Raw genomic sequence first — 26,570 nt, 5'->3', positions numbered from 1 at the left:
CCCATAATCACAGGAAAAGGCAGCCAAGTTCATGTGGGACAGAGTGCTGACCAGCAAAGCCTTAAGGGAAATGTAGTTCAAGGCCGGAAAAGCGGCCTTGCTGTTAACAGAAGGTAATCAAATACCAGCCTGGGCCAGGCCGCGGTGACCGTGTGGGCCGCGTCGCGGAGACTTCTGGGAGCTCTTGCTCGCCATCGGAGTGCGCAGGCGCAGCGCGCCGAGTGGACATTTTGGTCTTTGTCCGCGGGTCAGTCCGGCCCCTGGGTCCACGTGGCGCGAAAGTAGGAGGTGGGATGTGGGCGTCTTGGGCCGGTCGGGTCGGGGAGGTTGAAGGGGAGGTTTCTGAATCTATTGGGGCGCGGCGCGGGGATGGGGAGTGGGTTTTAGAGCTTCTGGCCTACATGTGGGGTGGGGGTGGGGGTCTCTGAGGAGGGTTCGAGCGTGTGTGACCCTGAGTTTGTCCGCAAGTTTGACTGGATGTTGGGATTATTGAGAAACTGTGGGTGCAGGATTGTATATGGCTGCATCTGAGGGGGAGATACAGACCAACATTGAGGTAATACTGAGTCGCACTTCCCTTGTCGAAAGTGCTGGTAAATACGGTGCCATCTTCGCGGAGTATGTTTATTTGAATGTTTAAAGGGGGAAAAAAACTAAGTGGTAAATTAAAAGTGAGTTTTTACATAGAAAGGCATTTACTTTTAATTGGAGCAGAATGTAGATCACCGTGATTTCTTATTTTTTAAGCAAACAAGAATATTTCAAAGGCACTTTTTGTTGTGAGGGAGCTGCAGGCGATCTCAAATCCTCTGATCTTCAGGTTATTTTAATAGGGCTACTATTAAGTACTAGACTAAATATCGACGTTACACTTTGAGCAGCAGTGTCGTATGGTACAGAAAGCCTAGGATTAGAGTCAAGGGTTTGGAGTTCTAGGCTAGGCACAGTTATCCCCATTCTTTGAGGAAAATTTAGTTGTTGCAATGTTTATCCGTTAGTCTGACCTAGATTCGAAGTGTCCTAACTCCTAAATGAATCGAGGTGTTCCCAGATTGAGTGGATTCTGTAAAGAAATAAAGACAATTCGATCTGCAAAGATGCTTTTTCTAAGGAATCCCCACGGTCCTCCTTAGCGTAATAATAAATGAGATTTAAAGTTATTGGGCACCAATTTAATATCTACAAATCGATAGTATTCAAATAGACAACAGCCAGTTAGAAGACCTAATAGAAGAAAACTATTTACAATAGCAATAAAAAAATTGAGAAATAATGTGCAAAGCTATTAGAACTCTAAAAAGTGCTAAGAGGCATAACATGAGATGTTATTTAATAGATACGTCGTGTGTTTCAACAGGAAGATGTCCTAAAGAAGCGTGTGTAGATTGAAGTGAATGTATTAATTCAGTGTGATCCTAATAATGGTATCTATGGCTTTTTGGGGGGTGGGGGAGAACTAGATAAGCTGATTCTGTACTTCACATGGAAAAATAAAGTAGAATAGAGAGTAAAACTCTGAAAAAGAAAAGCAGGGTGTGGGGAGGCAGGAGTCCAGTGCTAATGTATTTTTATTTTTAATTCCAGTATAGTTAACATACAGTGTTACATGTTTCAGGTGTACAATATAGTGATTCAGTAATTCTGTGTATTACTCAGTGCTCATCAAGATAAGTGTACTCTTAATCCCTTTCAGTTATTTCACCCATCCCCCACCCACCCACCTCCCCTCTGGTAACCATCTGTTTGTTCTCTATAGTTAAGAATCTGTTTTTTGGTTTGTCTCTTTTTTTCCCCTTTGTTCCTTTGTTTTGTTTCTTAAATTCCACAGATAAGTGAAATCATATGGTATTTGTCTTTCTCTGACTTATTTGGCTTAGCATTATACTCTCAAAATCCATCCATCTAATGGTAATGTATTTTAAGATATAAATCCTCAGAAATTAAAATCGTGTTGGTGTTAGCATGAAGCAGGCCGATGAAGGGAAATTCGGCAACATCTATACTAACTACAAATGTATTTTCTTTTTGACGTGTCTATTTCATATCTGGAAATTAATCCTACAAGTATACATACCTGCATTTGCTTAAAATGATATGGGTACAATCTTGCTCATTGCTGCAGTGTTTGGTATAGGAAAAGATGAGCGAGCCATCACTAAGAGATTGGTTTGAAAAATTAGATCCACCTATACATAGAATAATACACAGGTATACGAAAGAATAAGGAGGAAGCTTTCTGTATACTGACACTGAAGTAACTAAGATGCCTGATGTATGGTATGCTTCATTTGAAGTAAGAAGGGCAGAAATAAGAATATATATTTGTATTTGTTTCCATTAGAAAACTCAAAAGATACACAAGAAACTAATAAATGGCTATCTCTGTTTGGGGTAGTAGTACTGGGATAGGTGGGGCAAGGGCAAATACCCTTTTATGTTTGTTTTCTAAGTATATGAGTTTAGTATTTAAAAGTTAAAGTCTTTCTTTTTTTTTCCTTTAAAGGAGGACATAGGCTGTAGAGCCAGACTGTTAGTTCTTTCCTGTGCCACTTTGCACCTCGGTTTACTTAAGCCTGTGCCTGTTTGTCATTTGATAATATAGAGAAAAATGATAGTATCTGATTCACAGGGTGGTTGGTTGTGCAGATTGAGGAGTTCTGAGTGCCTGGTGTGTAGTAAGCAATGGCTAAGGGTTAAATAGCAGTATTATTACTATCCGCAAAATAATAGTTCCTTAGAAATAGTACAGCCACTTGTACTATTTCTGGTAGGAATTTCTTAAAGATTCAGATATATAGATGTTCTTTTTTTATTTCCATGTTAATTTTATTTAAAAAAATTTTTTTAATGTTTATTCATTTTTGAGAGAGACACACCACTGCAAGTGGGGGAGGGGCAGAGGGAGAAGGAGACATAAAATCAAAGCAGGCTCCAGGCTCTGAGCTGTCAGCACAGAACCCAACATGGGGCCTGAGTCGAACCTGAACCCACGAGGCACGAGCTGAAGTCGGACGCTCAAACTGACTGAGGCACCCCAAGGGCCCTTTATTTTTTAAATGTTTATTTTTGAGAGTGAGAGCTTATGCGAAAGAGTGTGGGGGAGGGGCACGGAGAGAGAGGGACAGAGGATCCCCTGTGATCTGTGCTGACGGCAGACAGCTCGATAGGGGCTGGAACTCAAGAACTGTGAGATCATGACCGAAGTTGGATCCTTAACCTACTGAGCCACTCAGGTGCCCCTGTTTTATTTTTTTAATGTTTATTTTTGAGAGAGAGAGAGAGGGAGACAGAATCTGATGCAGGCTCCAGGCTCCCTATCACCTTGGCTGGAACTCACGAATTTAGAGATCATGACCTGAACCAAAGTCAACCGCTTAACTGACTGAGCTACCCGGGAGCCCCTATTTCCGTGTTTAAACTTTTTTTTTTTTAACATTTCAATTTATAACTAGAATGAAGAAGTTAGATTTCTGTGTTCAAGTTATATTCATCTGTAGAAAACCATCATTATCTTTTTCATGAGAATGTTCTTTGATTTCTGTGATGGTTACTTTCTCATGGTTCTAATTCAGAACCTCTGATGATATTTATTAAAAATCGCAATTGTGACATTTTTGGCCAGAGTGTATCAGAGATGATCTTCAAATTGCATAACATCAGGAGAGACATAGGATATGACGACTGGTCCATCATTAGTGATTGCATTTTCCCCAAAATGTAATCTGTATGGATTTACTTTGGTACCATACTAATGTTCATTTCCCATCAATTTAGTAGATAGGTTTTACTCTGATAAATAATCCTTGGTTAAATCAGTTTCTTCAGGGGTTGAAAAGTGATGATTTTCTAGTTTTTTTGTTTTTTTTTTAATTTTTTTTTTCAACGTTTTTTATTTATTTTTGGGACAGAGAGAGACAGAGCATGAACGGGGGAGGGGCAGAGAGAGAGGGAGACACAGAATCGGAAACAGGCTCCAGGCTCCGAGCCATCAGCCCAGAGCCTGACGCAGGGCTCGAACTCAAGGCCGCAAGATCGTGACCTGGCTGAAGTCGGACGCTTAACCGACTGCGCCACCCAGGCGCCCCTGATTTTCTAGTTTTTTTAAATTTCTTTTCCATTTATTTGCTGACCTCAAATTGTTTCAAATTTTTCTGACCTTTAAGCATCATTACAAAGTGTTCTAGTAACTGCAACGAATTTTCTTTCTGATACTCCTATTACCACAGTTTTAGCTGATGGGCGGTCCTCCAAGCTCCTGCTGGTTCATTTTGACTTGTTGCTGTTTAACTTTGAAACTTTTATGCACTCCAAGCCCACTTTGTACCTTCCCTGTTACATTTGGAATTGGCCATTTCTCACAAGGAGCTCTGGTTCCCTTTATTAGAGGATGGTATCAGAGATGTTCTCATTTCTGCAGGGGTAATGTTCCAAGGCATTTCAGTGATAGAGCTAGAAAATCCATTTTTAAAAATACAGGTTTGTATAAGTTTCTAATTCAAGTTAAATTGTATGATATTTTTACCTAATAATTAGCTCCTAATTGTATTGTATAATAAAAATTTTGAAACATGTTAACATAATTTCTTATTTTCTTTGTTTTATCTTGCAGTATAAGAAACATGGTTTCAAAATAACATTACTGATAGTAGTAGTAACCATGAACAACATACTTCATCACATGAAAAATTTCTTTGTAGCTATTTTTGTCCCTAGACTGTATTCCACTAAAGATGTATAGTTACTTTTTTGTTCTAAAGCCTTTTGAAATAAATTCTTTGAGGAACTATTTTACCAAGTTAATGTATAGTTGGGTTCATTTGTTTCAATTTGCCTTCCTGTTCAGGGACTGCTTTTTATTTATTTTTTTAAGTTTAATTTTTTTTTAATGTTTATTCATTTTTGAGAGAGAGAGACAGTGCGAGCAGGGGAGGGGCAGAGAGAGGGAGACACAGAACTTGAAGCAGGCTCCAGGTTCTGCCCTGTCAGCACAGAGCCCAACATGGGGCTCGAACTCAGGAACCGTGAGATTATGACCCGAGCTAAATAAAGTCGGATGTTTAACCCACTGAGCCACCCAGGCACCCCCAGGGACTGCCTTTTAAAAAATGGATTTATTTTAAAAAGTAACTAATGGCTAAAGCCAGTAACTACCTGGCTGGCTCAGTAGAGCATGTGACCCTTGATCTTGGAATTGTGAGTATGAACCCTACTCTGGGTGTAGAGATTACATTTTTTAAAATCTTAAATAAATAAAAACTAAAAATAAAAAGAAACTAATGTGTTTCTGTGATTCAACAAAAAAATAAATCTCACAGAGATACCTCATCTATTCTGCCCTCCCCCATCACATTCTTCTTTGTCTCATTCAAGTATAGTTTCTTGTTTATCCTTTAAGTGGATTTTTTGTTTGTTGAGCCACTAGTTCCCTCCTACCCTCACCCTCCTTTCATAAAAGATAGCATACTATATGCATCTTACTCCTCACTTAACCACATGTCTTGGAGATCTTTCTTAATCACGTGGTTTCTTTGTGTTTTTGTTTTTTCATTTTAACTGCTATATAAATAAGATACCATTTGTGTATTTACCATGGTTAATTCAGTTGTTGGACATCTGTTCAACATTTGGGTTGTTTTCAATCTTTTGCTGTTACTAACTGCAATAATGAATAATTTTGCTGTGTCATTTTGTACTTAATGCAGGAGTATCTCTAAACTAGATTGCTGTTAAGTGGAATACCATATAGCTAGGTATTTACACTGCCACTAGCAATGTACAAGAGCACCTTGTCTGCTAGAACCTTACCATTGGAGTGTAGTGTTGAATACTTTTTGCCAAAGGCCTAACTGAAAATTGGTATCTCAGTATAGGTCTTATTATATCCTTTATGAGGGAGGCTGAATATCTTCCATATGCTTAATAAGGGTTTCATGTATTTTTCTGGGAAGTGTCTGTTCATATCCTTTTCCTCATTTTTCTGTGGGGGTCCCATTTTCTTCTAGTAGCTGTACATTAGATAGGTTAGCCCTATGTTGAATGAGTTGTAATTTTCAAGTCAAATTTGTTTTGACATTGTTCATTTATTTTTTAAAAGATTTTATTTTTTTAATGTTTATTCATTTATTTTTGAGAGAGAGAGCACAAGCGGGGGAGGGACAGAGAGAGAGACACAGAATGTGAAGTAGGCTCCAGGCTCTGAGCTGAGCCAGGAACCATGAGATCATGACCTGAGTGGAAGTCAGACACTGAGCCACCCAGGTGCACTTTAAAGATTTTATTTTTAAGTAATCTCTACACCCAATGTGGGGCTCAAACTCACAACTCTGAAATCAAGAGTTGTGTATTCTACTGACTGATCCCGCCAGGTGCCCCAAGATGTCCATTCTTAATTCTGCTTTCTTTTCATTCCCTCCTTTTGAGTGACCTTTTCGTTACTCAGTGTCTCTTTTAATTGTTATTTTCTTTTTTTAAATTTTTTGTAATTTCAAGATATTATTTAAATTCCAGACTTCACCACTTTAATATATAACATCCAGTGCTCATCACAATAAGTGCCCACCTTAATAGCCATCACCCATTTAACCCATTCCCCCTCTCCCCCCCCCCCAGCAACCTTCACTTTGTTCTCTATAGTTAAGAGTTTTTTTGTTTTTTTTTTTTTAATGTTTATTTTTGAGAGAGAGAAAGTGCACATGGGAGGGGCCGGGGGGGTGCACAGAATCCAAAGTGGGCTCTGCGCTGACAGTGGTGAGCCCGATGTGGGATTTGAACTCAAAAACCATGAGATCATGACCTGAGCCGAAGTCGAATGCTTAACCGACTGAACCGCCCAGGCGCCCCAAGAGTCTGTTTTTGTTGTTGTGTTCTTTATATAGCTTTGTTAGCTTATTTTATTTTATTTTATTTTAGAGAGAGTGTGAGCAGGGGAGAGTGGCAGAGATAGAGAATATTAAGTGGGCTCCATGCTCAGTATGTAGCCCAACATGGGGCTCAATCCCATGACCCTGGATCATGACCTGAGCCAAAATCAAGAGTCGGACGCCCAACTGACTGAGCCACCCAGGTGGCCCAGCTTTGCTTCCTTTTTAAAGTTTTTGTCTTTTGGAAAAATTCATTTTGTTTTCATTTCTTAATTGCTTTGTGGCAGTTATTTTTCAGGTGAGTTTGCTCAACTGTTGGAAATTGTGCTGTTTGTTTTCCCTCTTTTTGTTATAGTATCCTTATATGGATACAAACAATTATTTTGTTTACTTATGTTTGTGAGAAATTTTCTGAGACCAGTACCAGGAAAAAGGAAGCATAGGAGCATTTTATGCTTCAGAGCTCACCTGCCTCTTAGTGTTAAAAACAAAGGAGTTCCTTACCTCCTCTGGCTCAATGACCCTAACCTGGTTGAAGCCAACTTCTGTCTCTATCTGTCTCTTTCCCATAATTCTTCACAGTACTTGCCTTCTAGGATGATATATTCACCTTTAGACGTTGCTAAATCTGGGGATGCCCTACTCCCAAGTATTTTTTAAGCTTACTCCTTTCCCCACAGTCGTTTTCTGTTTAATCTAGGTCTTGCTTTCATCAGTTTCCTTTAGGGTGAGGCCTTACTCATTCAGTAAAGAATTACTAGCTGAAGATTTCTGAGCTTTTTAAGTTCTTGGAATCCCCTGAAGAATTCCCAGTTTTTCCTAGGCTTCTTTGCAACTTCCTATGTAAGCTTCTTTTTTGGTTCTACATGGAATTGCGAGGGGTTTTTTGGTCCCTGGTTTTGTTGTTCATTGTTAGACTGAGTTGTAACAGTTCTCACTGCCATTCTGAGAATGAGTATTTGCTAATTATTTCTGAGATCTTTTCTCTCAAAGATTTCTTACCATTGTGTAGTCTTTTTTGCTGTACCTACCATGGTGTTGTAGTTCCTGTACCATATTTGTTATTTTGGGTGTTTGGGGCTACACATATATAATTTGGAGTGAAGAGATTCTACTAGTTTTACAGCCCCATTATTCTTGATATATTGTATGGTTTTCAGGAGAAGCACTTGAACGACTCAAAACTAATCAGCTACCATGCTCTTTGAAAACCTTTCCTTGCCTCCTCCATTGTTGGTGTTCATAGGATTCTGTCCTTGACTATCTTTTTCATATACTGTGTATATTCTCTAAGCAGTCACAGTCACATTCTACCTCTGTCTTCAGCAGCACTGGTATTCTGACAGCTGATAAATTGCCATTTCCTTCCTCAGCCTATCTGAGCTCCTTATGTATGTGTGCAGTTGCCTAATGGATATACCTGCCTGCATGTTGCTTAGAAACCTGACACTCTGGATGTCCAGAATATCAAACTTGATCTCCTTTCTCCTGCAAGGTTGTCTTCAGCCAACTCACCTTCTCCTATTTCTCTCTGTGTACATTAATGTTTAAATCACTTTCTTAGCCTTCCATCTCTGCCACAACCCAGCACAAATTGGTGGCCAAGCCTTTTCAACATACATAGTAATAGTGTGTATGTGTGTAAGTAGTAACTTACGTATTTTAGGATTTTGTCTTTTTAAAAAATGTTTGTTTATTTTGAGAGAGAGAGCAGGGGAGGGGCAGAGAGAGAGGGGGAGAGAGAATCCTAAGCAAGCTGTGCAGTGTCTGCGCAGAGCCTGACTCGGGGCTTGAATCCATGAACCGTGAGATCATGACCTGAGCTGAAAGCAAGAGTCTGACGCTTAACTAAGTCACCCAGGTGCCCCTGCCTTTTTTTTTTTTTAACTTATTTTGAGAGACAGTGCATGAGTGGGGGGAGAAGAGGAGAGAGAGAGAGAGAGAGAGAGAGAGAGAGAGAGAGAGAGAATCCCAAGCGGGCTCCAGGCTCTGTGTGAAGCTCGATGTGGGGCTAGATCCCATAACTGTGAGATCACGACCTGAGCCAACATCAAGAGTTGCCTCCTTATCCAACTGAGCCACCCAGGTGCTTCAGGATTTTGCTTTTTTTTTTTATATGATTTCAACTCTATAGAAAAGTTGGATTAGTTCAGAAAGTCCCATATACTCTCCCCAGATTTACCATTCACTTTTCAGTTTTTTGCTTTATTTGTCCTTCTCTATCAAAATATGTGTGTATAATTTTTTTAACCATTTGAGACTAAATTGCACACGTGCTTCCTTTGTAAGTACTTCAGCAAGAATTTGCTAAGACCAAGGACATTGTTTTTCGTAACCACGGTGTAGTAACCAAAATTAGAAAATTTTAACATAGACACATTGCTATTACTTAATCCAAAGTCCATATTCAAATTTTGTCAGTTGTCTTAATGTTCTTAAAAATGTTTTTTTGAATGAATGGATGAACATCTATAGGACATTTCTAATATATGGTTTTACTCAGATTATAACACAAAGTAAATATTAGGACTCTAGGAAAACTTTCTGCAACTTTATTCTTGAATAGCGTAAGAACAATTTCCTACATATTGTATCCTGATGATTTAGTTCTAATAGGCATTCGCTGCTGTTGTCATAGAGATGAGCATTAAATTCATGCAGGAATAAGGGCCGTGGTTAAAATCCACTCAGGAGCCCATGTGGGAATGTGGTGCAACAGAACAATAGCAACCAGTCATATAAAGTGTGAACAGCTTTTCTTTGTAAGTAAAATTCTGAGAAATAATTCTGTCTTTTGTGTCCCATTTCTGGATGTGTGGAAACTGAAATGGTTTAATGAGTATCGCTTTGAAATTCAGGATTCAAATAGTCTTAGTCCCTTTGCTTATATAATCGTGTGCGCTTTAATCTCTAAGGCAAAAGGTCATTACTTTGTTCTTTTTCACAGGGCCGCTTCCTTGTGCATCCCTGGAGACTGCACCTTTTTCATCATTCAGAAGGCCTGGAGGCCCCAGGGCTGAGTTCTAGGATGGTACTTTGGCCCCCAGCATTAATATTCTAGTGCTGTGTCATTTCCCCAATAGCAGGTTATAAACCAACTACACCGTATGTGATCCTTTGTTGGAACAAGAAGACAAACTCTGGATGGTGGAGAACAAAGTGGAAAGGAAATTTGTTCAGGTGAGTGAATGACAAGGCAGGTCACAGTTGTTCAGGCAGCACTGACACCTCTGAAATACTCTTAAGATGTTTTCTTACAGGCCCTAGACTTTAAGTATTTACTTGGTATGAATTCTTTAGAGACCTGAGTTACATTTACAGTCATCATTTTTTTTTGCTTCAGTACTCTATTTAATTAGATTCTAAAGGGCCAGATGCCCCGCTTATCTCTATTCTGGATGTCAGCACTTCATACTTTATTTGTACTGCGTCTGTGATCTCTCTTTCATTGATACCCTCAGTTTCATACCTCCTAATGTGTATAGACTCCTTTCCTCATGCAGTGTCTTTTATAGGTCTTAAGTCTTTATGTATTGTCTGACATTTAGGTTCCTTTTTCTTATTTCCCATCTTCTTTCATTCTTTCAGTGGTTAAGTGCCTCCAAATTATATTTTACATCTGTAGTCATGCTTCCTATTGTCTTCTTTTCCACTTCCCCCGTTATGTATCAACAAACTCCCGCCTCCCTTTCTTCTGCCCCCATATACCTCTTTCAGAAGTTGTTGCCTTAGAAATCACTTCTTTTCGGCTGTGTGTATGTGTGCATATGAATGTGATGAGTCTGTTTTTAATGTAATACATGAGCTTTCAAAATTTTTGAACATCCGGGTATACAATGGAAAGGTCGTCTCTTACCTTTGACCTTCAGTCTTAAGTTTTTTTTCAAAGATGCAGTTACTTTTAAGAGTTTCACATGTGTCCTTCTTGAGGTAATCTATGAATAAACTAGCATGTATTATATATCTGTGCTGTAAATATGAATATATATGTATATAAGCCCTTAGTTTTCCTTTTCATACAAATGGTGGTATGTATTCTATTGTGTCCATAGTTTTGTTTTGTTTTGTTTTGTTTTTTCTGGGAGAGATTCTCTATCAACACATTTATTTAACCTGTCTCCTATTTATGGACATTTAGGTCGTTTCCAGGCTTATGCTTTTGAACACACAAGTGTTCCTGAGGAAGGAAGAGGAAGACAGACTTGTGAGTAAATAAGTAAAAATATATATTCTATTAGATGGTGGTGAGTGCTTGGAGAAAATTAAAGTAAGGAAAACCAGCATAGACGAGGCTAGTTGGCCATTATAATTTTAAATCTGTTGGTCAGGGAAAGGTCTCTAAGAGGGTGACATTTGAAAAAAAGATCTGGAGAATGTGCAAAGGGGGCATGCAGTATTTGATGGGAAAGCATTCATCCAGAAAGAATCAAAAGTGTTAAAAGCACTGAGGCTGGAGCTTGCTATTCAAGAAATTGACCAGGGCAGAGTACCTGGCACAGAGTGAGCAAAAGGGAAAAGGAATATGTTTGGTTAAGTAACAGGCTAAGTCTTAGACTTTGGCTTTTATTTTGAGTGATTTGGGAGACCATCAAAGGGTCTTGAGCAGAGGAGTGATAAGATCAGAATTATATTTTGGCTGCTGTATAGAGAAAATAAGGTATAGGGGGGCCAAGGCTAGGAGATTAATCAGAGGCTATTGCAGAAATCTAGCTAGGAAAATACTAGTAGTTGAGCTAGTGACAAGTCAGATTCTTGAGATACTTTAAAGAAAGAGCTGACAGGATTGGCTGATAAAGTGTGTTGGTTATAAGAGGAAGAGGAATCACTGATAACTCCCAAGGTTTTATCTAGAAGAGAATGAGTTAACATTTACTGAGATAGGAAGACTTCAGGAATTTTGGCAGATCAAGAGTTTTCTTGTTGATTTTGACGTGTCTTCTAATCATCTAAGTCCATATTCATATAGGCAGTTAGATACACAAGTCAGGAATTTAGGGACATAGAAAGTTGTGACCTGTTTTGCTGTACTAATAAGCTACTTTATTCACTGATGGTATCTCTGTATTGTCCTGCTGAGTCCTACTTTTCCTACCATTTTTTGATGCTGGTGCGTCCACCAAATCTTCTGCATTCAGCCTATGTTCCTGGATTCTGTTAAAAACAAGGTGATGATTTGCCCTTGAGGCTGTTCCTTATGTTTTCAGAGATACATAAGTATCTCTTGTACAAGAGAGCTCTTCCTAAAAACAGCAATGGCAGCTGCCTGCTAACATCCTTTCTCATAAGACATTAGAATTATACCTGTTTCCTACTCTTATCAACAATGCAGTTTCCCCCTTTTTTCCTGTTTTTCTTTATCCTTCACAGATGTCAAAAGTGGGCAGAAATGTTCTTATTTTACCATTTAGAAGAAAGGATCTATTTATGCCATGTTTGAGTCACCCTTGTAGGAATTCTCTCCTACTTCTTGATTGGTACTGTGATGACCTGAGATACTACTTTATCTAAGTGTTTTTCTTGTCTTTGCTTTTTTTTTTTTTCCCTCTTACTGGAGGTGGCTCCTAGAACACAGCATTCTGCTTTTCCTCCTCCTCTCTTTTTTTGTTTTTTAAAGTTTATTTTATTTTTGAGAGAGAGAGCGTGCACCCACGTGCGGGCAGAGAGAGGAAGACAGAGGATCCAAAGTGGGCTCTGCACTGGCAGCAGAGAGTCAATTGTGGGGCTTGAACTCACAAACCGTGAGATCATGACCTGAGCCAGAGTCCGAAGCTTAACCGACTGAGCCATCAGGTGCCCCTAAAGTTTATTTTGAGACAGAGATAGAGCCGGGAAGGGGCAGAGAGAGGGTAAGAGAGAGACACTCAAACAGGCTTCCCACTGTCAGTGCAGAGCCCCATGTGGGGCTCAACCCCATGAACTGTGAGATCACATGACCTGAGCTGAAATCAAGAATTGGACACTTAACCTACTGAGCCACCCAGGCGCCCCTCAGGGCTCCTCCTCTTTATAAATTAAATCCCAGTGAAGACTCATTCTGAAGTTAGAAGTAGCTCTATAGTATCAGTTTTTATTTTGGCACCTCCAGCCTTTTTGTCTTTCCCACCGTAATTTTACCTATTTATCGGATAAACAACTGTCTAACTTGCTTCATTCTTTTTGTGTCAGACAGTGAATTCATTAATATAATACCCAAATTGGAGATTTCAATTCATTATTTTCAGGTCCAAATATTACCTAAAACCAATTTCATAAAATGTCTTGATTGTTTCTTTGCTCATGGTCCTTGAGATAGGGTCAGCCAAGACTTTAAAAAGATACACTTCAATATAATCAAGAGAGGACATATTAACTAACCGTAAATGTAAATGTGAACACATTTTCTCCTCTTTATAAAATGCTTTGAATCTTGGCTTTTGATTATGAAATGTTTTACCTCTTCAGGTCTTACTTATCATTTAAACATGTTCCCCTTTTATTGATCTTCCCTTTGTCCATCCTATCTCACATTTTCATGGAAATTCAAAAGTCCTGAGTAAATTCTTAGATATTTTTATATTTTGATGTCTGGAGTCTGTATTATAAACGTGTCGAGGGGTGCCTGGGTGGCTCAGTCAGTTAAGTGTCCACTTAATCAGGTCATGATCTCGCGGTTCATGAGTTTGAGCCCCATGTCAGGATCTGTGCTGACAGCTTGGTGCCTGGAGCCTGCTTCGGATTCTGTGACTTCTCTCTCTCTGCCCCTCCCTTGCTCACACTCTGTCTCTGTCTCTCAAAAAATAAATAAACGTTAAAAAAAATGTTTTTAAATGTGTTGAAAGGAAGGCCCATGTTCTTTCTGTTTCCAGTTTTGATTAAATATGAGATACTTGTTAAATCTGTGAATTGTGGGAGGGTTGTTACTATTTATCAATTCTTTTTCAGTTTGTCTTAATAAATATTTTCAAATATTAAAAACTTTTATTAAAGAGGAGTTTATCATTCTCTTACCCACTATGTAGATTCAGTAATTATTTTGCCATGTCTGTTGTATATGTGTGTCTATATTCCTATGTATGCATATTTACATATGCTGAAACATATGACCCTTCACCTCTAAAAAATTATGTATTTTCTAAAAAGAATGTTATCTGTCTACATAACCAAAATATCATTACTCCTTAGATGGATTAACCATAATGCCCTAATGTTATATAATAATCAGTCCATATTTAGATTTCCCCAGGATCTCTAAAATACTTTTTGTTTGTTTATTTTTTGAGAGGGAGAGGGAGAGAGAGACAGACAGATTGTGAGCAGGGGAGGGGCAGAAAAAGGAGTCACAGAATCTGAAGCAGGTTTCAGGCTCTGAGCTGTCAGCACAGAGCCCCTTCCACTCTGTGAGATCGTGACCTGAGCTAAAAGTTGGCTGCCAATTAAACCACCCAAGAGCTCCTGAGGCCATTCTATTTAAAATTGAAACTCAGGGCGCCTGGGTGGCTCAGTCAGTTGAGCATCCGACTTCGGCTCAGGTCATGATCTCATGGTCCGTGCATTTGCGTCCTGTGTTGGGCTCTGTGCTGACAGCTCAGAGCCTGAAGCCTGCTTCCGATTCTGTGTCTCCCTCTCTCTCTGACCCTCCCCCGTTCATGCTCTGTCTCTCTGTGTCTCAAAAATAAATAAAACATTAAAAAAAATTTTTTTTTTGTAAATTGAAACTCTACCCTGTTCCCTGATTTTTTTTTTTTTCTCCCTAGCACTTAAAGCTTTTTAACAAACCAACTCCTTTATCTGTCCACTAGAATGTAATCTTGATGAGGATAGCAAATTTTTTCAGTTTTGGTCAGTACTGTTTATCCCTAGAGCTTAGTAATGGGCCAGAAAGAAAAAGGTATTTGTCGAATGAGTAACGAGAAATGTTTGGAGTAGCAGTTCTCAAAATTCCACTTTTTTTAAAATAACAGCTTATTTACATAAAATTCACATAATACAAAATCCATCCTTTTTCAGAGTGTACAATTCAGTGGTTTTAAGTAATATTTGTAAGTTGTACAGTCATCACTACTAATTCCAGAACATTTTCATCCCTACAGAAGGAATCCTGCTACCCATTAGTAGTCACCTTTACACTCTTACAACTTGAGGACCACCTGAATCTTAAAAGTTCTCATAGCAAGAAAAAGATCTATGTATGTGTATGGTGACAGAGGTTAACTAGACTTATTGTGATCATTTTGCAATATATACAAATATCTAATCATGTTGTACATCTGAACCTAATGTTATGTCAATTATACCTCAGTTTTAAAAATTAAAAAAAAGGTTAGTAGTAAATTTTATGTCATGTGAGTTTTGCCACAATTGGAATAATAAATAGACTTGAGGACCTTATGGTTTATGAAGATTTTAGTGATATTTACCTTATTTAAAAGTAAAATTGGGAGGCAAAGCTGGTTAAGTGCCCAACTTTGGCTCAGGTCATGTTTCCGGGCTCATGAGTTTGAGCCCTGTGTTGGGCTCTGTGTTCACAGCTCAGAGCCTGAAGCCTGCTTCAGATTCTATGTCTCTCTCTCTCTTTCTGCCCCTCCCTCATTCATGATCTGTCTCTCTCTCTCTCTCTCTCTCTCAAAAATAAACATTTAAAAAAAACAGTAAAATTGAGAAGCTTTAAAAAAATGTATTTATTTAAAAATAATCTCATTACATATAAACCTAAATTATATTTCTTAATAAAAATAATTTTCCAAAGTGAAAAAAGTTGAGTGAGAAGAGTGACAGATGTTTTTCATATCTGTAAGTATCTTTAATGTCTGGTTTATAGAAGATAGCTAGATTCTCATTTCTGCTCTTATAACATGTTATTTTGGTTAAAGTGTACAACAGGATTGTGGCTTCACACAAATGAAGTTAGAAAGGAAGAAATACTTCAGTAGGCATCTTTTCAAATAATTGTGGATATTCTTTGGTACTATGCCAATATGTGACAAATAATTTTTCAAGATTAGCTACAATATGGAATTTGAAACTCTATATTTTTTTGTTCTCTTAGATAGTCTTTTGGTCTGTGTTAAAATTTGAGTGGATCTCTTACCCTTGCATGACTTCTGTAACATCATGCATTTGTCAATTGAGTTATACAGATCTTTGAAATATTTGATATTATCTTATCGAATATTTGATATATGGTGTCTCACCATATAATATCAAAACATATTTGTTAACATCACCACCAGTTTCATTAGAAAAGTCTTTTAAATATTGGGAAGCTATCTATCTCATGGTGGAGAATACAGGTTTTCCAAAATTCTAATGAAAAAAATGTTTATTTTTGAGAGAGAGAGAGAGAGAGTAGGAACAGGGGAGACAGGCAGAGAGGGGAGGACAGAGGATCCAAAGCAGGCTCTGTGCTGACAGCAGAGAGCCCGATGCAGGGCTCGAATTCACAAACAGTAAGATCATGACCCGAGCTGAAATCAGACGCTTAACTGACTGAGCCACCCAGGCTTTACAAATTTCTCATTTTGGTTGAAAATTCAAATTTTGTTGTGCTGTCAGTTGTTTTCCTTGAAATGGTTGTCTCAATTGGTTCTGTCTCAAGAAAGTACCTGCTGAATAATACCCAAGTCTGAATAACCGTAATTTGTAAGGCAGTCATTAATTTATTAAAGTTAATTAATGGTGCTCTATGAAAAAAGTGCCCCGTGAAATAAAGTAAAAATGGTGCTCCATGAAACAAGTGCCTAGTTTACTCATAACTTAAATAACTTTAAGACATCACCTTCAGGGGCACCTGGGTGGCTCAGTCAATTAAGTGTCTGACTTTGGCTCAGGTCAAGCCCCGTGCTGGGCTCTGTGCTGACAGCTTGGAGCCTGGAGCCTGCTTCATATTCTGTCTACATCTCTCTGCCCCTCCCCTGCCTGTGCACTGTCTCACTCTCTCTCAAATATAAATAAACATTAAAAAAATTTTTTTAAAGACATCATCCTGAGACCACTATCATCCTTTCATGTACAGCAGAAGTATATGTGCACATGTATAGAATGTTATTTATCATTATACTTTGTTTCTTTTCATGGAATTTATATTTGTCATACTTTTGTTTGCTTGGTTTTCTGTACTTAGCACAGACTCTTTTGGAGACCTTAGAATAGTTAAAAAGCCTTCTAAAACCTAGTTTCCACATGGCCAAATGCATGGAGAAATTTCTTTCCATTTTTTTCCCATGGAGATTTACTTGTAGAATTTTTGTCCTCCTTCTCGAGGCTGAACTGGCTGTACTTTGACCTGATAGCTCTTATCTTGTTTTTCGTCACCATTATCAAAGACCTTTTTTCATTGTTTTTCCCGTATTATAACCCCTCTTTTATGGATTCTGTATCTATTGCCTTCTGTGTGTACTTTTAGTGGAGCACATCTAGTAAGATCCTCAGGAAAGGTGCATTGAGGTAAAATTTTTTAACATTTGCATATCTGAAAAAATGCCTTTTCCCCTTTAGATTGGTAGACTAAGCTTAGAATTTTCCTTCAGAATTTTGTCTTGTAGCTTCTTGTGTTTCTGTTGAGATATTTGGTGCCGTTCTATTCGTGTTCCTTTGGGTGATAATATATGTGTGTGTAGTTGGGTGATATGTGTACCTATATATTGTAGTTTGGTTTCTTTTAATTTATGTTCCCTTTTTCTTTTGAAAAGTCTTGGTGCTATGTCTAGGTATATGCATCTTTTATTATTCATCATGCAAGATACTACGTGTGTCCTTTATTTTTTATTTACTTAAAAAATTTTTTTTTAATGTTTATTTTCAAGAGAGAGAGAGAGAGAGAGCGAGCGAGGGAGGGGCAGAGAGAGGGAGACACAGAATCTGAAGCAGGCTCCAGGCTCTGAGCTGTATGCACAGAGCCTGACACGGGGCTCGAACCCACAAACTGTGAGATCATGACCTGAGCCAAAGTTGGACGTTTAACCGACTGAGCCACCCAAGCGCCCATAAGTGTGCCCTTTAAGTCTAGAGATTCATGACTTAGAAGAGAGGAAGTTTTTTTGTTGTTTTTTTTTTAATGTTTCCCTCTAATCAGTTTTCTCCTTTTTTTTTTCTGGAACTTACTTCACTCAGCTAATATATTGCCTTGGTTTACGCTCTGAATTTGTCTTTTTAAAAAAAATTTCTTAAAGTGTAATTGGCATACATTATATTAGTTTTAGGTGTATAACGGTAATTTGATATTCATATATACTATGAAATGACCATCAGAGTAAGTTTAAGCCATACAGTAGTTCCCATGCTGTACATTACATTCTCATGACTTATTTTATAACTGAAAATTGTACTTTTGACCTTTTTCACCTATTTTGCCCACCCCATCTCTGGCAACCATCAGTCTATTCTCTGTCTATGATCTTGTTTTGTTGTTTGTTGGTTTGTTTAAGAATCCACATATAAATGAGATCATACATTATTTGTCTTTCTCTGACTGACTTCTTTCACTTACCATAATGCCCTCAAGTTCCATCCAGGCTGTTGCAAATGGCAAGACTTCATTCTTTTTTTTTTTTTTTATGGCTGAATAATACTCCATTGTATATAGGTACCATATTTGTCTATTTGTTCATCTATTGATGGACATTTAGATTGTTTCCATATCTCAGGTATTGTAAATAATGCTGCAGTGAACATGGGAGTGCATATTTTTGTCTTAGTGTTTTCATTTTTGGAGATATTCCCAGAAGTGAAATTGCTGGATCATACGGTTCTGTTTTTAATTTTTTGAGTAACTGGCATTGAGTTTGTCATCTTTTTTTTTTTTTTTAAGACACTGAATTTGTCATCTTTTTTTTTTTTTTTTTTTTAAGATTATTTTTAAGTAATCTCTACACACAACGTGGGGCTCGAACTCACAACCCAGAGATCAGGAGTTGCATACCCACTGACTGAACCAGCCAGATGCCCCCAAATTTGTCTTCTTAAAGCTTCTACCAGGAAATACTTACCATTGTGCTTATATTTCATTGGCCAAACAAGGTAGGTGGCCATGCTTGAGTTTACTAGGGTGAAGCAACATAATCCTTCTGCATTAAGATGACCCTGTTATTAGTGAATAATACAATCTACCTTCCCACTCTCCATCTTAAGATAAAAGGAACTTTTTGTTTCTTGCTTACAGAACCTTGTTATTGTTTCACTGATAAAATATCTTCTATCTGATTGGCTTTAGGTTTTGTTGCTGTGTGCTGTGCCTTGCCTTATTTCCTCAAACTTTCTTTATTTTTCTTCTTCTTTTTTTAATGTTTTAAGTTTACTTATATTTGAGAGAGAAAGAAAAAATGTGAGTGGGGAGAGGGAGAGAGAGAATCCCAAGTGGGGTCTGTAGTGTCAGCATAGAGCCTGACGTGGGGCTTGATCCCACAAACCATGAGATCATGACTTGAGCCGAGACCAAGAGTCAGATGCTAAACCAACTGAGCCACCCAGGCGCCCTTCTTTTTCTTTTGATGTTGATCTGTCTTATTAGTAGGGGTTCCTCAAATGTGTGGAATATTGGCTGTACAGTCATATTTAAGACTGATTCATTAAGATTATCATAAGCTCTTTAATGCCTGGGTGCTTTTAGTCATCTGGTAGGTTTCAGTGAAACAAAAGTAAAATGCAACTGTTCCTTAAGCAGCCTGAGGTGATCTCCAAAAATGGTTTGTTATTCACTTGACCCAGAAGACCCTACAAAATCATGCAAATCAAGAGGTTCAAACCTTTGTGTTCACTTTAAGAACACCTGTGAAACTGCTGAGGCCATCAAGGGTATGCATATCAGAAAAGCCACCAAGTGTCTGAAAGAGGTCACTTTGCAGAAGCAATGTGTGTCATTCTGTCGCTACAATGGTAGAGTTGGTAGGTGTGCCCAGGCCAAGCAGTGGGGCTGACACAGGGTCAGTGGCCCAAAAAGAGTGCTGAATTTTTACTACATAAGCTTAAAAATGCAGAGAACAATATTGAACTTAAAGGTTTAGATGTAGATTCTCTGGTCATTTAGCACATCTAGGTGAACAAAGCCCCAAGATGCAACATAGAACTTACAGGGCTCATGGTTGGATTAACCTGTGTATGAGCTCTCCCTGCCATATTGAGATGATCCCTACTGAAAAAGAGCAGATTGTTCCTAATCCAGAAGAGGAGGTTGCACAGAAGGAAAAGATATCCTAGGGGTGTCTAGGTGGCTCAGTTAGTTGAGCATCCAGCTCTTGATTTCTACTCAGATCGTGATCCCATGGTTCGTGAGATTGAGGCTCACATTGACATTGCTTGGGATTCTCTCTCTGCCCTTCACCTGCTCATTCTCTCTTTCTCAAAATAAATAAACTTAAAAAAAAAAAGTAAGTAAGTAAAATATACCCCAGAAGAAACTGAAGAAACAAAAACTTAATGGCTGGGGAGTAAATTCTGCATAAAATAATGCAAATAAAAGTTAAAAAAAAAAAAAAATGTTGGGCTTCTGGATGGCTCAGTCGGTTAAGCATCCGACTTTGGCTCAGATCATGATCTCATGGCTTGTGAGTTTAAGCCCCATGTCGGGCTCTGTGCTGACAGCTCAGAGCCTGGAGCCTGCTTTGGATTCTGTCTCCCTCTCTCCCTGTCCTCCCCTGCTCTCTGTCTCTCAAAATAAATGTTTAAAAAAAAATTCAGAATTCACTACTCTATATAAAAGAAAAAAAATAAAATGCCACAAGGTGCCTGGCTGGCTTTGTTGATGGGCGTGCGACTCTTGATCTTAGGGTTGTGACTTTGAGCTTCATATTCGGTGTAGAGATTACTTAAAAATAAAATCTTAAAAAAAAAAAAAAAAAAAAAAAAAAAAAAAAGGTAAAATGCCTTATGGACCCAGGATCCCTGAATGATTATACTGCTTTACACAAACCCTGCTGGCCAGGTCCTTTGTTTTAGCTTAAACAAACAAAAAAAATGACTACAAATGACAACCATCTTGGAAGGGTATCCTACTGAGGTTTTTCATGTGCCTTTCAGGTTCTCCTGGTATATTTACCTGGTTGACAGCATTTTTTGGCATTAGCTGCAGAATATCTTGGGACGTTCCACCATATTATGTATAGATTTAATCCCATTGATTTCTGTGTAGCACCTTTCCCTTGTCCTCTCATTTGCTGGGTGTCCTGGGTTCTGGAGCTTCTCTGAATAAATTTCTGCATCGAATAATTTCCATTCATACAAAGGAGTGGTCCTTTGTCTTCCTGACAGGAAAAGTAGTGCTCCAATGGCAACTTACATGATCTTTTTTTCAGCTACCATCCTTTATTCCTTCTTTTGAGGTACTTGATTCCCTCCATTTCCTGAGTCTTTCTGATATTTTGTGGCATAAATTGGCTTACTTGACATCGGCATCTTCTTCTGCAGCACCTTTACATACTTGAACTTCCTCAGCTCTTCTGCGTTGAAAATTTTCTGTGTGCTTTTGTTATTGGAAAATTTGTTGATGTCTGTGTATACTGATGTCTCTGATCATACCTTTTTTTCTTGTGAGCTTGTACCCTTGTCTGTTTAATGAGATTTTGGAAGGAAGCAGTTATTGGTTAATTCCTTCCCTTTTCTTAGGTATCCTGGGAGACTTTCTCAATTTTATGTCATCTTTTTATCCTACTTGTTAATTCTTCATTGTTTGTGACATTCAATTTGCTGAGCTAATTAATGGGAAAGATTATTTTTCAAGAGTAATCCTTAAGCTTTGTGTGTTACTTTGAACGTTAATTTTCTATGAAGATACCTCCACAAAGGTTTTCTTCTCAAAAGTTACTTGGTGACATTGGTCATGAGGCTTTTTTCTTACTGTGAGATGGGCTTCCAAAGTTCATCCCACAGCACAATCCATAATTTTATTACTAGTAATGGGAAAATTTATAAATAATGATAACGTAAAGCTAACATTATTGAGTGCTTATCATTTGCAGCTACAGGACTAAGCATTTTATACATTAACTCCATTGAATGATGATTCTTTGTACTCCGTTTTAGAAGAAGCCTGAGAAGATGATGAGCAGATAGAGAGGCAACAAGATTTGGGAGGCAAGTTGCATCCATCTCCAGGAAAGTACAGACTGAGGAAAAAAAGCAGTGAACTAAGAAAATTGGAAGGATACTTCTTCTGATCGCAGACCTTATATCTTTAAGGAAACACCTTTTTCAACTTACCTGGAAAGAGTGTGAAACAAAATTTAGACTTAATTGTGAGGGAAGTTGTGTAGGGGAGAATCATTAATTTAACTAGGAAATCCTGCCTCTGCTTGCTCCTTATGCTAATAACCCCCTTTAAATGTAAATCAGTGTGGAAATGTCTTCAGTTAAAACCATTTGAACTCCATAGAAGAACCCTATGAAATTACTGAATGTGGCAAAACTTTCACTCACATGTCACACCTCATTAAATGTAGAAGTCAGGCTTAAGGGAAACCCTGTTCTAAGGAATACTGAAGAGCCTTTAGCTAGATGATAGATCTCTGAGCAGAAGAAAATTTTTTACTGGAGAGAAACCAGTGAATATAACAAAACTTCGTTGATCATTAGAAAATTTGGACAGAAAGCTTTTAAATGTACTGAGTATGATATAGTCTTCTCTCAAACTTTATCCCTTCCTCTATATTTGAAAGGTCATACACAGAGAATCCTTACAAATGTAAGAAATATGGAAATTCCTTCAGCCAAAAGTAAACCCTAATTCATCAAAAAAATTCATACTGGAGAGAAACCTTGTGAATGTGGGAAAGCTTCCATTCAGATGTCACACCTCAGTCAGCAGAAAATTTGTAGTGGGGAAAACCCCTTTGCCTGTAAGGTATGTGGGAAAGTCTTCAGCCACAAATCAAATCTTACTGAGCATGAACATTTTCATAATAGAGAGAAACCTTTTGAATGTAACGAATGTGGAAAAGCCTTTAGCCAGAAGCAATATGTTATTAAACATCAGAACACCCATACCGGAGAGAAGCTTTTTGAATGTAATGAGTGTGGAAAATCCTTCAGCCAGAAGGAAAACCTTCTCACCCATCAGAAAATTCACACTGGAGAGAAACCTTTTGAGTGTAAGGATTGTGGGAAAGCTTTCATTCAGAAGTCAAACCTCATCAGACACCAGAGAACTCACACAGGAGAGAAGCCTTTTGTATGTAAGGAATGTGGAAAAACCTTCAGTGGCAAATCTAACCTTACCGAGCATGAGAAAATTCATATTGGGGAGAAACCCTTTAAATGTAATGAATGTGGAACAGCTTTTGGCCAGAAGAAGTACCTCATAAAACATCAAAACATTCACACTGGAGAGAAACCCTATGAATGTAATGAATGTGGAAAAGCCTTCTCTCAAAGAACATCACTTATCGTACATGTGAGAATTCATTCAGGTGATAAACCTTACGAATGCAATGTATGTGGAAAAGCCTTCTCTCAAAGTTCATCTCTTACTGTGCATGTGAGAAGCCATACAGGTGAGAAACCCTATGGTTGTAATGAATGTGGGAAAGCTTTCTCTCAATTCTCAACCCTTGCTCTGCATCTGAGAATACACACAGGTAAGAAGCCTTATCAATGTAGTGAATGTGGGAAAGCTTTTAGCCAGAAGTCACACCATATTAGACACCAGAAAATTCATACTCATTAAAAAACCCTGTAAATATCATAAAAATTGGAAAGTGTTCATCAGGAATTTAAACCTCATAGCACATCAGAAATGATCATACTGAAAGAATATATATCACAAATGAGGAAAACAAAAGCTAAAAAGTTACTGGACACCATGGAATTTATACTGAAGAGAAAGACATTTATATGATAAAAATCCTGGGCCCCCAGAAAAGCTGATGGCCTAGGTAATGCTGAAACTTTAGACGCATTTCCACCAAACATGCTTCTTATTGCTGTCTGCATTTATCTGGAGATCTTCACCAATGTAATCAAAATATAAGTTTTAAGTATTGGCAAGGAAGAGACTTTTGTGGTATTGATTTAGTAGAACAGAAGAGATTCTGGAAACACCTATGCATCTATTAAAATTTAGAATATGATAGAAATGGCAATAGGAGGTGAGAAGATAATGGGACTATGTAAAAAGTGATTTGGAGGTAATTTGTTCTCCAAGGAAAAAACAGACCATGAACTATAAACAGAGGTAAGAACCAAGAGGATAAGAACAAGAATATAAGCTGTATACCGAAATGGTTATGACCTTGGGAGTAGGGAGACATTCCTTATAATAAGCTCAAAAATTCTCTGAATTTCTATGCTTAGGAAATATGTACCAGTCTGCTTACTGTGGCATGATTTGTAGTTAGCCATAAGTTGGAAACACCTTAAATGCCCATTGGGAGCAAAACGGAAAATACTTATGATGGAATACTGTATATCTGTAAAATTTAGCAAATGAGATCTATATGACAGAGAAAGATCTCAAAAATCATGTTGAAGGGGGAAAATGAAGTTGCAGAATAACATATATTACAATGCATTTTGTAAATTTAACTAAAACTTTACTCACAAAATTCAGTACTATGTATTGGTAATGGATAAATATATGTATGTATGTTTTTAAAATGTTTTTGAAATGGATTGGAAGGATACAGACCAAACTCTTGATAGTGGTTGCTTGTGAAGAGTGGAGCAGGGAAGGGGATGAGTGTGGGAGGGATGGGATGGGGACTGTTTAAAGGGGGGGTTTCATTTTTATATATAAATATCCATTTCTCTTAAAAACTAAAGACTGCAAGTAAATATATCAAAATACTGGATAATTCTGATTGTGGTATATGGATATCTTGTCTTATTTTTTGTACTTTTCTGTATTTTTAAATTTTCTCAAAATTAATAAGAATGGGGGTGAGGATGGGAACACTGTACCTATAGAAATCATGTTCTAATGGATTCATTCCCAATCAAGTACTAAACTTTTTATAGAAAATATTTCTAAAATTTTATCAATGATGAGTGGATGGACTTGCTCTCTATGTAATATGAAATTATCTATTTTATTAAAATTAAAAATGATCACATAATCCAAATCTGCTTTGTTTTTACATGTTAATGGCGTACACTGTATGGTCTGTCTGTACATTTCTAACATTTTACAACATCATTTGAGCTTAGAAATTTTTAAGAACTTTTAGTTAAGGGTACATGCACATACTTTTTATAACATGTCTTTTTCAGGTAAGCTGATCTTAGAATATCAGTTTTCCTGTCCTGTACATTTCCAGAAGAACAGCATATGCATCAAAATTTAAGGTTTTGGGGATGCCTGAGTGGTTCAGTCGGTTAAGTGTCCGACTCTTGATTTCGACTCCAGTCATGATCTCACTGTTCCTGAGATCAAGGCCCAGATCAGGCTCTGCACTGACTGTGGAGCCTGCTTGGGATTCTCTCTCTCTCTCTCTCTCTCTCTCTCTCTCTCTCTCTCTCTCTCTCTCTCTCAAAACGAATAAATGTAAAAATATATGTGAAGTTTTTTGGGGCACCTGGCTGGCTCAGTCAGTAGGTCATGCAACTCTTGATCTCAGGATTGTGAGTTTAAGCCCCATGTAGGGTGTAGGGCTTACTTTAAAAAATAATTTAAAAAATTGTTTTTGATTGTTCCATTTTTTTATGTTTATTTTTTTAAGAGAGAAAACATGAGTGGGGGAGGGGCAGAGAGAGAGAGAGAGCATCAGAAGCAGGCTCTGTGCCGTCAGTGCAGAGCCCCTGCTGCAGGGCTCAAAGTCCCAAACCAGAAGACCATGACCTGAGCTGAAGTCAGACACTTAACCAGCTAAACCATGTAGGTGTCCCTGATTGTTCTATTTTTAAAAAAACCATTCAACTTCCCGAACTTTCACTTGGGGTATGTTAGATTTGAAAAGCTTGCTTGACACCACTAAGGGGAAATCAGAGGTGACAACTCACTTTGGAACCCTAAGCCTTCAGATAGTATTAATGATAGTGTAGGATAAGATTACTCGGGGAAAGCATAGTTTAGAGAAAACAAGCTTAGTTTGCAGATTTGGCACTCCAACGTTTAGAAGGCATGGAGAGGAATGAAAAGTAGCCAATCTGCTATACTGATGAGAAAGGCAAATAATCAGGATGCCTGGGTGGCTCAGTTGGTTAAGCGTCCGACTTGGTTTCAGCTCAGGTCATGATCTGATTCATGGGTTCTAGCCCCGCATCAGGCTCCATGCTGGCAGTGTGGAGCCTGCTTGTGATTTTCTCTGTTTGTCCCTCCCCCCACTCATGCTCTCTATCCCTCTATCAAAATAAATATTTTAATTTTATTTTTAACGTTTATTTATTTTTGAGACAGAGAGAGAGCATGAACGGGGGAGGGTCAGAGAGAGGGAGACACAGAATCTGAAACAGGCTCCAGGCTCTGAGCTGTCAGCACAGAGCCCGACATGGGGCTTGAACTCATGGACCGTGAGATCATGACCTGAGCTGAAGTCGGCCGCTTAACCGACTGAGCCACCCAGGCGCCCCTATCAAAATAAACATTTTTTTAAAAAAAAGGATATCTAGTCTAGAGTTTGGTGTCTCAGAAGCCAAGATGTCTAAGTGTGTGAATATAGTCATTCTGTTGATTGCTTCTACAAAAGTGAATAGGACGAGCACAATGTCCTTTAGATTTGGCAATATGTAGGTCATTGTAGACCTTTTGAAAAGCCTTTCTGGTTGACTGCTTGGGTCCTAAACCAGACTGGAGCAGCATAGGATAAATTG

General features: G+C 38.2%; 1 protein-coding gene and 1 pseudogene across 6 annotated transcripts; both read left to right on the top strand.

Annotated features, from left to right (window-relative positions):
* The first annotated feature begins 26 nt into the window (after positions 1–26).
* ZNF146 (zinc finger protein 146) lies at positions 27–24,877 on the top strand. 6 transcript variants are annotated; one of them, XM_042919127.1, is made up of 4 exons: positions 27–113; positions 9,808–10,040; positions 10,999–11,064; positions 21,852–24,877. In XM_042919127.1, the coding sequence occupies exon 4, from the start codon at positions 22,612–22,614 to the stop codon at positions 23,488–23,490; it is 879 nt and encodes a 292-aa protein (XP_042775061.1). In that variant the 5' UTR covers positions 27–113; positions 9,808–10,040; positions 10,999–11,064; positions 21,852–22,611; the 3' UTR covers positions 23,491–24,877. The 6 variants fall into 6 exon arrangements, with proteins under 6 accessions (XP_042775061.1, XP_042775063.1, XP_042775060.1 ...); XM_042919129.1 differs by lacking the exon at positions 27–113 and adding an exon at positions 203–288 and having other exon boundaries at positions 21,855–24,877; XM_042919126.1 differs by lacking the exon at positions 27–113 and adding an exon at positions 203–288.
* On the top strand, positions 19,267–20,057 carry LOC122208252 (annotated as a pseudogene).
* Positions 24,878–26,570: the final 1,693 nt, after the last annotated feature.

This window comes from Panthera leo, chromosome E2, assembly GCF_018350215.1.
Source record: "Panthera leo isolate Ple1 chromosome E2, P.leo_Ple1_pat1.1, whole genome shotgun sequence".
Taxonomy (NCBI): domain Eukaryota; kingdom Metazoa; phylum Chordata; class Mammalia; order Carnivora; family Felidae; genus Panthera; species Panthera leo.
This window is presented reverse-complemented; position numbering and strand designations above follow the sequence as displayed.